The sequence below is a fragment of the Staurois parvus genome, unplaced genomic scaffold (assembly GCF_062004578.1).
Source record: "Staurois parvus isolate SC_StPar_1 unplaced genomic scaffold, SC_StPar_1.0 ptg000014l, whole genome shotgun sequence".
In the NCBI taxonomy this organism is placed as follows: domain Eukaryota; kingdom Metazoa; phylum Chordata; class Amphibia; order Anura; family Ranidae; genus Staurois; species Staurois parvus.
Window position 1 is genome coordinate 9702008 of NW_028317810.1, and position 17856 is coordinate 9719863.

General features: G+C 41.4%; 1 protein-coding gene across 2 annotated transcripts in view; it reads right to left on the reverse strand.

Moving 5' to 3' along the window:
- WSB2 (WD repeat and SOCS box containing 2) overlaps positions 1-17856 on the reverse strand; it is a 53797-nt gene that overhangs the window by 30830 nt on the left and 5111 nt on the right. For both annotated transcript variants that reach the window (XM_089677233.1, XM_089677242.1), the window contains exon 3: positions 1711-1882. In XM_089677233.1, the coding sequence (XP_089533359.1) occupies positions 1711-1882 (172 nt within the window). The remainder of the gene's footprint in view (positions 1-1710; positions 1883-17856) is intronic.

Genomic DNA, 17856 nt, shown 5'->3' on the forward strand with positions numbered 1-17856 from the left:
AATTTTGACATGCCTCCACACAAAAATGTTGGTGCAGACAACAGATTCATGTACCTGTTATAGACAGGTACTTGAATCTGGGGCATGCACCGCATGAGGAGGTGCAATGAAATCAGTGTCTATACGGACACTCTGTCACTCCTCCGCTCCAAAGAAGCTGTCACACAGACAAAGCAGCAGTAGGGATTTTTGAAGCTGGAAGGGTTGCGCCTGATGAGGATTCACAGACATTTGTTCCACATCAGGTCCACTCCCCTTATGATTAACAGCAAACATGACAGCAAAAGGGACAGTACTGGGAGGTGGGTGGGGGTTGGAACCAAGCAATGGTGCTCAGAGGTAGGTAGAGGCAGAGACTAGGGGTGACTCAGAAAGGGGGAGTTCCTGCACCTATTCTCTGAGAAAAAAGCCCTGAGCACAACCATATAGTAATAGTAAATTCAAGCTCAAGTTCACAGTCACCCGTTCCATGTTGGTATACCAAGAAATTTCCCCTATAATCAATGAGGGATTGTGGACATCTGTTGCAGTCAGTTGTCCTCAGTGTGTCTTTGAAAAGGCATGTTACACCACATAGTGGAAAACAACTGACACAAAGTAGTACAAAGCCTTGCATAATCACAAACTCAAGCAGCTGGTGGTGATGACTGTCACAAGGGGCAGGAGATGACCAAGTCATTGCAGATAGGCAGTGGAACGAAGCAGGCACAGCAGTGGAACAATGCTTCCTCTAGGCTCAATGGCAGGAGGAAGGGAGCAGAGTGCATGTGAACAACGATCCACCCAACTGATGACATCAGTGATTGAGTCCCTTAGCCTTAAACCAAGGCTACACTTACATCTGAGCGTCACGTTTTTGCGTGAGTTTTGTCATGCGTTTATGCATGTTTTGTTACAACATATGAGCTTCAGACATATTTGTATTAGATTATAGAGAACAGTACCATCTGTGACATCGCTTGTTGCTGTGTGGACGAATCCGCTTAAAAACGTGCAACAAAATGCAGGTTCTGTGCATTTTTGGACACACCAATGCTATTCTATGGGACTCAAAATGCCCCAAAATGCATCAATCTGCCAAAGGGCTACAAATGGAGCTCCAAAAACCATTTAATTGAAGGAAATTTTAAAAGTGCAGATGCTTCAGCCTATCCAACTTTACTCAACCAAGTCTTAAGAGACTTTAACACCAGAGGCTGTGCCACATCTCTGAACCTGGACAGTGCTCTGCAGCTACCACAGTACACAAAGGTCTGGAAAGCACCACAATGCAGAGTTCCATGTTCAAAAGTCACCTTCTGTCCAGTACCACAATCTTCTAATCCAGCGGGGTTTGGGTATGGTCTCTAAAGCTGACAATACATTGATCTGAACAGCTGCTGTATAGAGACTGGCCTGGACTGAAGCCACCAGAGAAAACAAATAATGAATGGTGTGCCATGATTGAAGAAACAGTGAAAAAAAAAATGAAAAAAGAAGGCTATTAAAATATAGGTGGACTTTTTTTTTTTTAGCAACACTAAAGAAAAGGCATCCAACTCCCTATGACATTTGAATGATGGGATTATGTGGGGGATTGCTTAACTTTTAAAGAATTCCTAAGTCGCTCAATGGACAATAAAAAAAATGTTTTTGAAAAGACTGTGTGTGTATGTATGCCAATGAACCTATAATTTTGATATTAGCATTAAAAACACTCAACTTTCTTACATCTGTTCTTCTTCCAGTGGCCAAGGGATGAGTTTAACGATGCCATGTCCTTGAGACCATGCAAACCAGAAGCCATCAGGAGAGAAGGCAACGCTCCACGTCTCACAGCTGGACTTCCAATCATACAGCTGCTCTCTACCAGGACGTAGCTCTGCCAGTAGGACAGGGGCATCTGGGGAGACAAACACTGCTAAATGCTGCATGTAAAAAATCAATTAAATAAGTGTTGAGCTACAATCTGATAAATTTAACCATAAAGTCCTAACAGGTTTCATTGCTGTCTTGTCACTAAATCTTTGAAGAAATGTTTCTAAACGGACATCTATTTTGTTGATAGAGCCCTTGGTAGTAAAGTGTTGGATTTTTAGGCCATTTTCACATTTTCCATTAGCTATTCTCCATAATTCACAGCATTAAAAATGGCCTAGCATCGAAATCTCAGGCATGTTTTGAACCCAAAGGCTCTACAAGGTTCTAATTTAACCATTAGGCTGTCTGTACACTCTTACTAGAGGTGAACATGTAATTTACAAATATTTATTCTGCAGCTAATTTATCAGAATTTATCATTTAAATAGTGTACATCTAATTATTATGATTTATATTCCACCATCAACTCCCATGGTGTTGTACAAAGTAATACAAAACAGGGGTGAGTAAGGCACCCCATAGATGAGTAATTTTTTCAACCAGAGGGATAAACTAAATTAATTCCCCCATCCACACACTATGTGAATGGGGGAATCCTCCCCACTGAGCTATTACATGCTGACAGTGGGGAGACTAACCGGCCATCAGACTACACTATTCAGCGCTGCTGGCTATAGCCGACGGCACTGATAAAACGGAGAAAATCCGACAGGGCAGTTGTACAGAAGTCGATCGGTAGATCAACTTCTGTACAATCTTCCTGCCCATACATGGATCAAAATTCGTCCGGTCCCTGCTGAACTGGTCAAATTTCAATCCAAGTATGGCCAGCTTAAAAGACATAATAAGTACACGTTTCCAGTGATAAGTGCATACAGTAAAACAAATACAGCAATAATGCAATATATCAGGATTAATTTATTAAACTGGAGAAAAGAATATGAGAACAAAAAGTAGAGTTGTTGCCAGCAGCAAGTAATCAGGTTTCATTTTTCACCTCAAGGAATATAAAATGAATACCAATTAGTCACTATTGGCAACAAGTACACTTTTATGCTTATTCTCTTTTCTTCAGCTTTAATGAATAAGCTGCAGTAGAGAGCCTTGTAAAAAGCTTAGACATTTGTATATCCTCCAGTAGAATGACTATTAGTATGCAAATTTCATTTTTCACCCCTCTTAAAACAGATTTGACATACAGTTTTATTTTTAAGCTGGCTATACTCAAGTAGATTTTTGAACAAAAGTTTGCATGAATATTTGTGTGCATTCAATGACCAGACAAATATCATTTGAAAATACTTCAAAATTGAATTTGCTTACAACATCAAATTTTGGAACAAATATAAATTTCCTGAAGGAAAACCACATTCACTGTTAGAAATGTGTTCAACCAAGAAAATTGTCCATCCTGTTCCTTTGAGTTTTCTCATCACTATAGATTTGACCCCACTAACAAAATATTGCACAAACATTCTTAAAATGAAAAATTGTGTACAAAATTCAGGTTAAGCAGACACTCTGGCTACTAATCATTAACCTCCCTGGCGGTATTCCCGAGTGTAGCTCGATCTAAAATTTCAGTACCAAAAGTGGTATCCCCGAGCTACACTCGGGCTTACCTGCAGCACTTACCTTGTCCTTCGCTCCCGCGATGCTTCCCCTGCTGAGTCCCCGGCCATCTCCTCCGGCCGATGCCGGCATCCAGCTTCCGTGTTCCGGTCCCTGCGAGCGTCGGGACGTACGGGGGCCGGAACCGGCGGCAAATTTAAACATTTTAGAAACTGTCATTTTCTAATAAACAAATATGACATAGTAAAACATTACTGTTTCAAAGCATTTCACATACATTTTGTCCCTACTGCTTTGTCCTGTGCCCTGCCTGCATTTTGACTGTTCTTTCTGCCTGGAAACTTCGAAATGTCCATGGCGTCCAAAAAGCGTTGCTTTAGGTCAAAAGCGGTTTTAGACCAGCTAGAGAACAGCGATAGTAAATCAGAACCACTTGCAGAATTGAGTGATGATTCGTGGGGAAATTCGTCATCAGACACTGAAAACGATTCTGCAACTTTGCTCAGCGATGTGCGAACTTGATGCTATATTTCAAATTTCAGTGTTTTTGGTTTGATTATATTATTGAATTACATTTATTATTATATTATTATTTTTTATGATTATTTATTAAATTATAATTTATGATTTCGTGTTTCAAGTTTTATCCTACCCAGAATGTTTATTAGACTCTTGTTCGGACAGATTTCAGTGAGCTATTCCTAAAAATTACAGGCCTACAATATAAAACGCCAAACTTCCATGCAAAATAATGGTACCGCTTTCAGCACCAAAAATCTGAAATAATCATACTGCCAGGGAGGTTAAGGCTGAGCAGAAAGAGCATGGGAACCTTTTACAGCTATCTTTGTATTCATTGGGGAGATTTTCCCTTACTTCCTTTTCTGTGTGGCACAAGTCTAATAGACAGGAAGTGAGAGAAAAACACAATGGACATAAAGACAACTATTAAAGCAATTTTCTAATACACTTTTGAAGTGATATTGATCTGCCTGGTTTTTACTACTATATGGATCCCAATTTCAAAGACTTTACCTTGGATACTGACTAGGTGACAGGCGGCAGACAAAAGCAAATCTCCCCACAAAAGCCACAGGCACCCTTAAAAACAGTCAGAGGTTCAAACCTTTCCCACTCTGTCTAGAGCTTATAAAAAAAGTTTGGCTTAAAATGGGAAATGAATCTGCTAGCTGAAAGATGCCATAATAGTAAGATCCAACCTCTTGGGATATGAATCCATCTGTAAATAGAAAAGTAATCTGGCTTGCATATGGACTGGTTTAAAACCGACACATGACCATATTACTGTGGCCATTACTGCACTTTTGGATTTCTGCAGAAACTACACAAAGCACTCTAGAAGTTTAAATGACCACATTAGGATATTGCTAAAATAAATGTAACAAGGGTGGAAGCATTTGCAATTAAAAATATTTCTACATTGTGTTATCTCTTAAGCAATGTACAATTTTTTTTCAATGTCCACTACTTCAATGTAAAAATATTTAGCAATGCTGCATGCCTGAGACAACATATGGGGGCTAGTGCTCCTAACAAACAACTGTGTACAACAGCCAAACCTGACATTCCTCAGCAGTTAGGGAAACCTCCGGGAGCAGGCTTGAGCAAGCACATTCCATGTATCAAAAGAAAACAATCTCCTATACATAACAGCAGTTATTACACCTACAGTGTTTTACAAAGTCAGATTCCTCACGCCCACTCAAACAGGAACTGAAAGGACAGATATATAGTGCCAGCTCACTGAAACAGAAATCCAGGGACAAATTCCTTTCACCCAATAAAACCAGGAAAACACACATGCTGTTCACCAAGTCAGCTAACCATGCAATCAAATCCTTCACCTTATGCAAAGTTCACCACCATCAGTCCTACTTATCAACAAGCGAATTCCTGTTACATTCCATACTGTACACAGGTCAAAATCCTGCATTTATTGCCAACACAATCAAGCCCGACTGATTTCTTACAACACTTTTTCTCTTGTCCATGGGGCTTGCTGTTTTACTTTGAAAATAAAAAGTTGACAATCCTGTTGCAAAAGTGGCAAGGCTAAAAATTGGTAATGCAGAGGCCCCAAGGCAAAGCATGGGAAAAGTAATCAGATGTATACACAGCAGTAAAGCCAAAAATATGCAGGCAGTTTGAGATGCCAAGTCATGCAACCAACACAGCTTAAAGCCTTTTGCAATTGTTCTTGTATTTCCGCAAACAAACTTCAGACTCACCACACTGAACTGCACATTAATCTTTAAGTGATCATTGTGAAAAATTAGAGTAAGTTCCTTGCAATGACAAGGTGCTCAGGACTCTTCCTCAGTCCAAAAAGCTGGCATCTGTTCTTAGGTTCCTCCAAAAGACGGGAAGGAAAGACATCCCCGACTCCAGAGCTGTATTACTAAGGCACCATGCCACAAACAACCCAGACCTTAGTGACAGCCAAGGGGTTCCTCCAGAGACCAAATCAACTTATCCCACAAAAGAATGTTGTGCTGAGTAAAGCTATTACAGGAGTAACCTCGGTTTACGAACGCCTCGGTTAACAAATGAAAATCCATTGAAAATAATACCTCAGTTTACAAATATTTTTCGCAATACAAACGGATTAATTGGTTTTCAGTGCATTTATGACTTTTTTGTAATCATGTCCCTGTACAATACTACACCTTTAAAGTGCACTTTATAAAGAGTTTTGAACAGATAAAGACTTTTTTTTTTTTTTTACTTTTTTCTGACCTCCGGAATGGATTAATTGGTTTTCAATACATTTACAAATTTGTTTTCTAATCATGTCCCTTTATGCCTTTAAAGTGCACTTTATAAAGAGTTTTGAACAAATAAGACTTTTTTTTTACTTTATTCTGACCTCCGGAACGGATTAATTGGTTTTCAATGCATTTACAAATTAATTTTTAATCATGTCCCTGTACAGTATTTATGCCTTTAAAGTGCACTTTATAAAGAGTTTTGAACAGATAAGACTTTTTTTTTACTTTTTTCTGACCTCCGGAACAGATTAATTAGTTTTCAATGCATTCCTATGGGAAACTGCATTTCAGTTTACAAATTTTTCGCTATACGAAAAGTCCCGCATTAAATTCGTAAACCGAGGTACGACTGTAAAAGGGGACTGCCTCCAAAGAGCAGCTACTGGGCTTAGGACTTTTATGCAAAAAACCCCAAAAAAACTGAGTTAGCTTGAGATAGCTTCTGTACTGGAGCGTCTTAAATTTCTCCTGTGGAAGGAACACTCTGGACTGTCTTGGACTAGATGCCAAAATTCCAAATGATTATTTGGTTCCAGTGATGATCTTTGAATATTCAGGATCTAAGTCACTGTAAAGTCTGGATGGTCAAATTCAAGTTGTCCAAAACAGCCCATGCTAACTGTTGCCTCAACAGGAGGTATTCTAAGTATTCCACAATGGGGATGCCACGAGAATGTAGCAAGGCTAGTACAGGGGCAGCATATTGGTGAATACTCAAGGTGCAAAAGAGAGGCTGAAGGGCAAAACCCTGAACTGGTAAGGCAGAAAGGTAAGGCATAAAAATAGTTGGTGCACCAGAGGGTTGACATTTAAAGTGGAAGCCCAGGCTATTACTAAGCTTAAAACTACTCCCATCCTCATCTAAATCCTATTCTAACTACCCAGTAGCAGTAATATACTTACCTATTCTCAGGTAGCTCCAGTATGGTCAAGTGATCAGCTTCCAACTGCACTGGACCAGGGGAGAGGAGGGAAAGCAGACAACGGATGTCCAATAGTAAGCCTATAGGTGATGTTACTGCCCAAGCATTCCCTAAAGCCAGCTCATGGACAGATCATGTGACGAGACCACGCCCTGAGAAATGGTCAGTATAAGCATCTTCCTTCTACAGCAGGGGTATTGAATTAAAATTCACCAAGGTCCGGGAAGTAAAATTTGCATACATCAGAGGTCCAAATCTAATGTAGGGCCCTATTGTGCATGTTCGTGTGCGCCAAACCACATGTTGCGGCGGTGCGATTTTGAAAAAAACGGTCAGGGGCTTCTTCAGGTTTCTAGCAGGTAGTGCTGATCTACCCACAACGTGTGCACCAAATGCACATGTACATATCTGAACCAGTGTCCTCAATCCCCACTGCACATCACAGTCCCCGCCTCATTCACAGCAAGATTCCTCTTGATGAGTGTCCTCAGCTCCCCCTATACATCACCCCCTTCCACCCCTTTCACAGTAGTGTTCTCACACTTCCTTGACATCACACTAATGTCTTTAGCCCCTTTAACTTCACCCCCCACTGTCCTACCTTACACAGACAGTCATTTACAGACCATGATTGATTGCTAGGACTGCCCTTCATCCTAGCAACCAATCACCTGCTTGATAACCTCGGGCAGCTCCCACCCTCCATCTAGAACTGTCCTACCTTCTGCTGTCAGCTCTGTAAGGATGAACTTGAGACAGCTAGGGGAAGAAAAGGTTTTTAAATGGCAGGACTGCATGGGTCCAGATGGGACAGTGACTCGGTCCGCATCTGGACCCCGGTCCGTCATTTAGTGATGCCTGTTCTACAGTGTAGTTAGAACAGGATTTAGAAGAGGAAGCAAGTTTAAGCTTAGTAATAGTCTGGACTTCCCCTGAAGTAAGCCTCTCCGATGTCCACAGAAGCAGGAAAGTCTCCCTAGAGAAGGGAGACAGATTTTGTGGATTTCATAAAGAAATTTTGGACTTGGCTTTGAGATGCAGAATGGGGCGTATGAACCCTTTTGCTATGGGAACAGATAAGAGTAAAAACCCTAACTAGCACAGTGGCTTAATGGTTAGCACTTCCGCCTGGCAATACTAGGGTTGCTGGTTCAAATCCCAGCCATGGCACCACCTGCCTGAAGTTTTCATGTTCTCCCTGTGCTTGTGTGGGTTTCCTCACACACTCCAAAGACATGCTGGTAGGTTAATTGGCTCCTGTCTAAATTGGCCCAAGTATGTGTATGTATGAATGGGAGTTAGGGACCTTAGATTGTATGCCCCTTGAGGGTTAGGGACTGATGTGAATGTACAATATATGTATGTAAAGCGCTGTGTAAATTGACGGCGCTATATAAGTACCTGAAATAAATATAAACTCTGAAAAATATATAGTTAGGACCACAGCGTACAGAGAATCTGCAGCTTCCACATAAACTATACTGCCAAAAGTATTGGGACACCCCTCCAAATCATTGGATTCAGGTGTTCCAATCACCTCCGTGCCCACGGGTCTATAAAATCAAGCACCTAGGCATGCAGACTGCTTTTGAAAGAATAAGTCACTCTCAACAACAGTGCATAGAGAGCTTCATGGAATGGGTTTCCATGACCGAGCAGCTGCATCCAAGCCTTACATCACCAAGTGCAATGCAAAACGTCAGATGCAGTGGTGTAAAGCACGCCGCCACTGGACTCTAGAGCAGTGGAGACGTGTTCTCTGGAGTGATGAATCAGGCTTCTCTGTCTGGCAATCCGATAGGCATGTCTGGGTTTGGTGGTTGCCATGAGAACGATACTTGCTTGACAGCATTGTGCCAAGTGTAAAGTTTTGTGGGGGGGGGGGGGGGGATTATGGTGCGGGGTTGTTTTACAGGGATTGGGCTTGGCCCCTTAGTTCCAGTGAAGGGAACTCTTAAGGTGTCAGCATACCACAACATTTTGGACAATTTCATGCTCCCAACTTTGTGGGAACAGTTTGGGGATGGCCCCTTCCTGTTCCAATACTACTGCGTACCAGTGCACAAAGCAAGGTCCATAAAGACATGGATGAGTGAGTTCGGGGTGGAGGAACTTGACTGGCCTGCACAGAGTCCTGACCTCAATCAAACAGAACACCTTTGGGATGAATTAGAGTGGAGACTGTGAGCCAGGCCTTCTCGTCCAACATCAGTGCGCTTCTGGAAGAATGGTCAAACATTCCCATAAACACATCCCTAAACCCTGTGGACAGCCTTCCCAGAAGAGTTGAAGCTGTTATAGCTGCAAATGGTGGGCCAACTCAATATTGAACCCTACAGACTAAGACTGAGATGCCATTAAAATTCATGTGCGTGTAAAGGCAGGCGTCCCAATACAATGTTGAGGCCATAATCTGGAAGTGGAAAAAAACCACATTTCACCATAAACCGGCCACAACCAGGTGCTCCTCACAAGATTTATGAGAGGAGTGAAAAGAATTATCAGAAGCGTTGCCAAAGAGCCAAGGAACACTTGTGGAGAGCATTAGAAAAGACCTGGAATTGGCAGGTACAATTGCCTCAAAGAAAACAATAAGTAATGCACTCAACCACCATGGCCTGTATGCACACTCACACGCAAGACTTTACTGCTGAAGAAAAAGCATGTTGAAGCTCGTTTAAAGTTTGCTGCACAACATTTGAATAAGCCTGTGAAATACTGGGAGAATATAGTCTGGTCACAGGACACCAAAATTTAACTCTTTGAATGCCATAATACACACCATATTTGGAAGTCAAATGGCACTGCACATCACCCCAAAAACACCATACCAACAGTAAGGTTTGGAGGTGCGAACATCATGGCTTGGGGCTATTTTTCAGCATACGGTACTGGCAAACTTCATATCGTTGAAGGAAGGATGAATGGAAAAATGTACAAAGACATTCTTGATAAAAAATCTGCTGCCATTTACCAGGATGATGAAGATGAAACGACATTTCAGCAAGACAATGATCCCAAACAGAAAGTCAAAGAAGCTCTCAATTGGTTTCAAAGAAAGAAAATAAAGCTGCTAGAATGGACCAGACAACCATCATAGAATTGGTCCACAAAACCTTCAAGATTTGAAGACTGTGAGGAAGAATGGGCCAAAATCACACCTAAGCATTGCGTGCGACTAGTTTCTACATACAGGTGGTGTCTTGAAATTGTTATTACCAACAAAGGATTTTGTAAAAAGTAATAAATAAATTTCAGTTAGCATGTCCAATACCTTTTCCCTTTGTCATTCCATTTTATTACAAATAACTTAATTTCTGAAGTTATTTGTTTTAGTTTCTTTGTATGTATGGATGGATTGCAGGGGTTGTTACCGACATGGTGAAAATGTCATGTCAATAGCACCTTTAGAAATATATTTAGTGGGAAAAATGGGCATGTGTTCAATACTTCTTTTACCCTGTATATGCAGATGGGATGTAGTTTGAGCCGAATCCAATCTGCATGACGTGAAGTAACATTGCTTCCTATGGTGCCTGTTCACATATATCTGGTGCATTGGCAGTGCAGATTCAGTGCAGTTTGAAAAGAGTCCTGTACGATTTCTGAGCAGTGCCTCCAGGACCAGGTGCGGATTACATGCTATTGACTTTTATAGGAACCGTTTCTAAACCGCACACGTGTGAACATGATAAATTCCTGACCTAATCCTGTCCTGAGCCTGACATGAACCGCTGAACAACTACTGTGTCAATTAGCTGTGAAACCTGAACTTCAATCTGCACCACACTTGTGTGAATCAGCTCTTACAAAAAACAAGATAAGCATCTAGCATGCCTTCACTGCTGACATACAACACTACAACAATATGCGCCATGCATGCTATATTCGAATGATAAACCTCAGAAGAAGTTAGATCTCTTTTAAGGGATCTTGACCAGTCAGACATGGTTTGGCAGAGTGATGTCACAGCTAGGATTGGATAAAGGGCAGGGCTCACCAGTGAGAACAAAGATCTAGAAAAGACTTCAAGTGGCTTATCATTTGGGTCCTTAAAGACAGACGGTACTGGAATGGCAAGTCCCCTTTTAGGGAATAGACCGCTTCTGCACAAAATCCTCACTAAAGCGGAGCTCCACCAAAAAGAGGAAGTTCGGCTTTAAGGCTTTATCCCCCACTCCTCATTAAGGATTTGGGGGGGGGAAGGCAGGATTTGGTACCCGAATTTTACAGGTGCCCACTCCCACTTCTGCGGATGCCTAGGTGATCGGAAGTAGAAGTTGTCCTCCCCCCGCTTCCTGGGACACGTGACAGAACAGATCCCAGAAGACATCATTCACAAAGCGCAACGCTACTTGCCATGTGCAGTGAGTGCCTGGCTGTGAAGCCACAAGCTGTCACAGCCGGGTGCCCCCACTGAAGATGCTGGCATCAGGGACACAGGACGACTGATGAACCCGGCTGGTGTGAGGACACTGCAGGATCGAGGGACAAGTGAGTGTCTGTTTTTTTAAAAGTCAGCAGCTACACTTTTAGTTTATTTTTTTGACTGGACCTCCACTTTAAGTAGATACAAGCCTAATATTTTTTTTGAGGGGAGAAAACAGGATGTATCCAGTCTCTACAGAAAAATACTGGCAAAAGCAGGTGCAAAGTCTTTGTGGCCTTTGGTAGCACTAGTAGAAGCAACAGGCCAATCCGTGGTATGAACTGCATCAATCTGAGCCAGAAACAGTCTACTTTAATGTGGGAGTAATAGCAGAAAACGCCTCAAGGGCAACCCCATCAGTCAAGAGCTGGCCTGACCCAGAATCAGACAGAGTCTCTCAGAAGCCACTAAGGATGCAGGCAAATAAGATACAGAATCTGCAGAAAAGGTCGCAGGAGTACTCTTGTGGCCTCTGTGAACACAGTAAGTCAATAACTGGTTGATTTGGGTCATAACATCTTGCATGAATGTGGAGAAAACAATGGCCAAGAGGAGAAAGGGTCCAGCCACATCTGATGGAGCCAAGGAGCACTCCAAAGATGAAACGGACTATAAGAGAAGAACATGATTCAAGGCTGCAGATGTTGGAACAGTCAGTAGGTGTACTTCGCATAGCCCCAGAAGCGTTAGTAGAATAGAAGCTGGGGACACCAGGTACAAAGAGACTTAAAGTGTTACTAAAGCCACAACAGTAAAATCAGTCTGTATATGCAATAAAGCATGCTTGCTATACTCACTGTGAAATAAGGGTTTAATCCTCCGCATTGTGTAAAAAAGATGTTTGATCCTGTCTTCTCTGATCCTCCCCTTCTTCTACTGTCCCCAATCCATCTCCTAATAGAAGAGCCTTGGGAGTGAGCTGCACACACTCAGTTTGGTGTGTATTGCTAGAGGGTTTTTTTGTCTTGGGAGACTGCATGTGATCAGTACAGGGCCAATCAGCACTGTTCAGACAGAGGGTCAGGGGTCCTGCAGCCTTATAGGGTAGAATGAACACTCCTCCTACAAGCTTTAACCAGTGCTCTGCTGGACATTGATAGAAGTCACAAGACTGCTCTAACTGCTGATGATAAAAGGTATTTAGCAGTTTATATTTACTAAAATAATTTCATTTCCATGTCCTGTGTACTGTGGGAGACCAGATATAGTGAATACAGGCTCCTGGGCGTAGTGACACTTTAACCCCCAAGTTATTATTTATGATATTGACTTGAAGTACATCTGACATTGGTTAGAACTTTGAAGAATCCATTTTGTATCTTGGAAAGACAAGTACTTACTCCCTCTATCTCTATATTAAGACTCTGTACATGTATGCTTAAAAGGACAAAACCCTATATTTAGTCTATCATCAGGTGCTAGTTTACATAACTTCAGCTGAAGGGAGGAGTCCTTGGCCAACAGAAAAGAGTGTTTAGTTTCTATACCACAGAGAGACCAGTTCCCATCAAATATAGATCTCTGTTCATTGACAATACAAAGAACTATGTAACGAGTCTTTAAAGTGTTACTAAAACCCACAAAAGTAAAATTGGTCTGTATATGCAGTAAAACATGCTTATTATACTCACTGTGGAACTTTAGAGGTTAATCCTCTGCAGAATCAAAGGATGTTTGATTCTGTCTTCTCTGATCTTCCCCTTCTTCCACTGTCCCCAATCCGTCTGCTGATAGAACAGAGCCTTGGGGGCAAGCTGCACATGCTGTTTGGTCTGTATTGCTAGAGAGTGCATGTGATCAGCACAGGGCCAATCAGCACTGTCCAGACAGAAGGTCAGGGGTCCTGCAGTCTCATAGGACAGTGAGAGCAGAATGAAAACTCCTCCTACAAGCTTTAACCAGTGCTCTGCTGGACACTGCTATAAGTCACAATACTGCTCTAACTGCTGATGAGAAAAGCTATTTAGCAGTTTATATTTACTAAAATAATTGTATTTCCATGGTCTGTGTACTGTGGAAGACCAGATATAGTGAATGCAGGGTCCTGAGTTTAGTAACACTTTAAGTCATGGTACTGCATATATGTGCACTGTCTAATGAACACCTCAGACAGCAATTTCCACCTAAGGTCTCTCATGCTACTATGTTACTCCACAAGCTAAAGAATAAATCTAGCCAGCTGAGAACATCACCCTGGGCTGAGCTAATTTCTCAAGAGTCCTTGAGTCAACTTTGATTGACAGTAACACCCTTCATGTATGGAAACATACTTGTTACGACTGCTTGGCAGTATGACAACTCAAACGCTCAGGGTAGGAGGCAAGGCCTTAGGTACTCATGAAACCTGGACAGCTATATCTATGGATGAAGTCATGGCTGTCACACAGGCTGGACTTCAAACATGTCTGCCTTTATCACCATTACATTGAGGATGATGGGATTAGCAGTTTGCAGAACACAGATAACCCTTTTTCTGCGTTCGGTGCAGCTCACAGGAAATAACAAGGACACCGCATTTTTGGCAAAAACTTTCCTAGTCTTGCTAAAAAAAATGTTAGACTGAGGAAGGGAAGGAAAGGAAATCTTCACAATGCATCCAATAGAAAAAGAGGTTCTAACCCTTCCCTAACCCACAAGTTAAAAAACAAAAAAAAAGTATGGGCACAAATTGCACATCAAGGCCAATTACTACTGCCAAAGGGGTTAACATTAACAAATATCCTCAGCACACCTTCATTACCTCAGGGCGATCTGCTACCCCCAATTTGAGTTATATCCCATTTTTCTCTCACTTCACTGTAAACAGATAATCTTAACTCAGCAGTTTGTAGACCATGCAGTCCCCTAGGATAAACGTGTGCAAAAAGCAATGGGATATTTTCTAATATGTGATCATCTAATGAAAAACCAGGACAACTAGGCAATTAGTGTGCTTTATGAACAAAAAATGAGCAGCACACAGGCACATTGCAGTTTTATACATCCACTGGTGTCATTCACACCTGTTCACTTTGTATGTACGTAAAACTTGGACAACTAATTTTTCAAAAATGTTGCATTCTGAATGCTATTACACATGGCGAAAGCCCCCCAAAAAACCCATAGAATAGTGTGCATCTAAAGCAAGGCCAGAAGGGACAGGATATTGCTGCAAAAGAAGTAAACAAAGCCATTAGCAGATAAAGGTCGTGGCTATCCACATTAACCACTCTCCCCCCGTATGACGTCCTGGACTTTGAGTGGAGATACTGGGATGGTATCCACCCTGTCACTGCTGCTCTCCAGTGCCTTACTGTTCTCTCCCGCCTCATCGGGAAGTCCAAGACTGAAGCCGGAACCATAGAGCTTAACGGGGACTGAAATGTACCTGATTATCTCTATGGTATTAGGAACTGGATGTGACAAATATTTTGTCACGTCCTGTTTCGTGGGATGTAAACAAAGCCATTTTTGCCGTGGGAAAAGATCTGATCACACCAATTTTGGTGTTATCAGACTCTTTTAATGGCAGTGGAGGGATCTGGGGTCTAATAGAGTACCTGTCACTGTAATAGAGTAAAGAGTACTTGTCACTGCTTATTGCTCTCACAAGGGATGCTTACATCCCTACATATTGTTTTTTTTTCAAAATAAAGAAAAAAAACCCGGTGGTGATCAAATATCACTAAAAGAAAGCTCTATTTGTGTAAAAAAAATTATATACATTTTTGTTTGGGTACAGAGTTGCATGACTGTCGCATTTGCCAGGTAAATTAGCGCAGTGCTAAATACCAAAAAATTACCTGGTCATGAAGGGGGTAAAGTCTTCCAAAGCTTAAGTGGTTAAAACATTTCTTTTAAACACCTGGTATTAAACCCCATTACTTGGAATTACAAGTAACTACCTTTGCAGTGGTGCCTGTTCACTGCAAGGGTTAAATGCTGGTTAGCTCTAGAGGATGAGGGATAAGGTATAACACCTTACACACGGCTCCAGGAGGCTCCCTCAATCTGTGTGAAAAGCAGTAGTAATCTGTGCTTGAAGAAAAAAAAACTGGTCCTCGGCAGGGTAAAGTCATCGCATGCTAGTGTGCAGTGTATACTAGCGCATTATGACAGACTTACCTGTGAAACGGATCCCTTCAGTCGGTCTTCCTTGTGGGGTCGCTGGCTCTGGCTGCTTGAATGGCTGACCCGCGATGACATCACATGCGCATGGAAGTCACGACCACGTCACAGCTCTCTCAATGGATGCCATGCTGTCCATCGACAGAGCAGTGAGCATACGCCGGTGACGTCACTGGCTGCTTGACATGTAAATATCTCCTAAACAGTGCACGTTACCTAAAGGTAAGCCTTATTATAGGCTTACCTGTAGGTACAAATAAAAAAAAAGGAGTTTATTTCCACTTAAATAGATGATAAATATATGAAAATTGGAGCTCAACTCACTAAATCCATCACAATGAAAGTCAAATATTTATGATGATGCATCCACATAGGTAAGTATAACTTGGCAAAAAAACACCCAAACCCCTGCTCTCTTTTAACCACCTCCCGTCTGGCCGTTGTATATAAATGGCTGGACGGTGGCAGTGCAGGGTTGGGTGGCCATTTATAAACGGCCTACCCGCCCCCTGCTTGTGCACGCTCCCTGGGAGAGCGCAGCACCGCAATCCGGTGCCCGCTGTGTCCTCCAGACATAGTGGATCACCAATTGTCGGACGGGACCTCTGTTCGAGGTCCCGATAATGTGATCACTGATTGGCCAATCAGTGATCACATGCAGAGTAGTAAGCAAGATGTCACTTGTGACATCATTGCTTACTACGTGTGAAATCTGTGAATGATCACAGAGGTCACATGGTACAAGGCTGTTCACAACAGCCTTGTACCATGTGACAAGCTGTGACCAATCACAGCTCACTCAGTAGTTCTCAATGGCTGCAAGAATGCAGCTAGAGAGAAGGAGAAATGATTGCTTTTACATCATTTATGGGTGTAAAATCAATCAGTGTAAAAAAAAAAAAATTTTTTCATCACCCCCCACAAGTAGTACAGTGTCACCATGGTGACACTGTACTGCTAGGGTGACAGTACGTAAAGAAAAAATAATATAAAAAAAATTTAAAAATTAAAAAAAAAAAGTTTAAAAATTATCATTTTTGGTTACACACTAATTTGGGTTAATATTTTTTTACTAAACATATAACGGAATAAATTTTGGCCAAGATTTATGATGAAATACTATTTGCAAAATTTTATACGAAAAACCCTTTTTTTCAAAATTTTTGGACTTTTTAATTTACATAGCAAAAAAAAAAAAAAATCCCAGTGGTGAATAAATACCACCAAAATAAATCTTTATCTGTCTCAAAAAAAAAAAATCATATGGGTACAGTGTTGCATGACCACACAATTGTCATTTAAAGTGTGATAGCACAGAAAGCTGAAAATTGGCCTGGGCAGGAAGGGGGTAAAAGTGTCCAGACTGGAAGTGGTTAAGACTGGATTTTGGAAATATACATTAACTATTTTATATACATTTGATGCAGTGAGATTTGGTTGTTGGCTGCAAATAACTTTCTTTTTTTTTTTAGTTATTTGTAGTGGTGCACTGAAATGAAAATTCTGGACCGAAACCGAAAATTCAGGATGCATTTGGCCAAAAACTGAACTTTTAATCAATATCATGAAATTAAATGAATATGAATTTATTTTCAGCACCTTTTCAGCCAATAGGCTGCTTTCACAGTGAGCAGTTTTGAAGCATTTTTGCATTTAAAAAAAAAAAGCATATTTAAGTTCAATGTATGTCTTTACACTGGTCTGTTGCACTTTCCTTGTGGTGATAAAAATCCTGCTTGCCACATTTTTGGTGCATATTTGGTCAGTTACAAAAAAAAACAAAAAAACGCCAAAAAAACACCTCCACATTGAGGCTTGGTTCACACCTATGCATTTTTTAGTGCTTTTTGCAGAAACACACTACAGTCCATTTAACATGGTTTCCTATGGGACACATTTACATGTATACTTTTTTTGCTTCATTTTTGGAAAGAGTCAGGGACTTTTTTAAAAACGTTGCATCTTAGGTTCAGAAGAATGAATGAAAACACTGCAGAAAACGCATGTAGTGCGAAATACAGCTAAATATAATCCAGGTGCATCAAAACAAAAGGTGCAATGCCTTACAGATTGTTTTTTTAACAACTTGCCATCTGCCCTATAGCTGAAGTACTACTGGGCGACACAGCTGCGCAAAATCGCATATATATGGGAAGCCTACCCCACCTCCACCTAA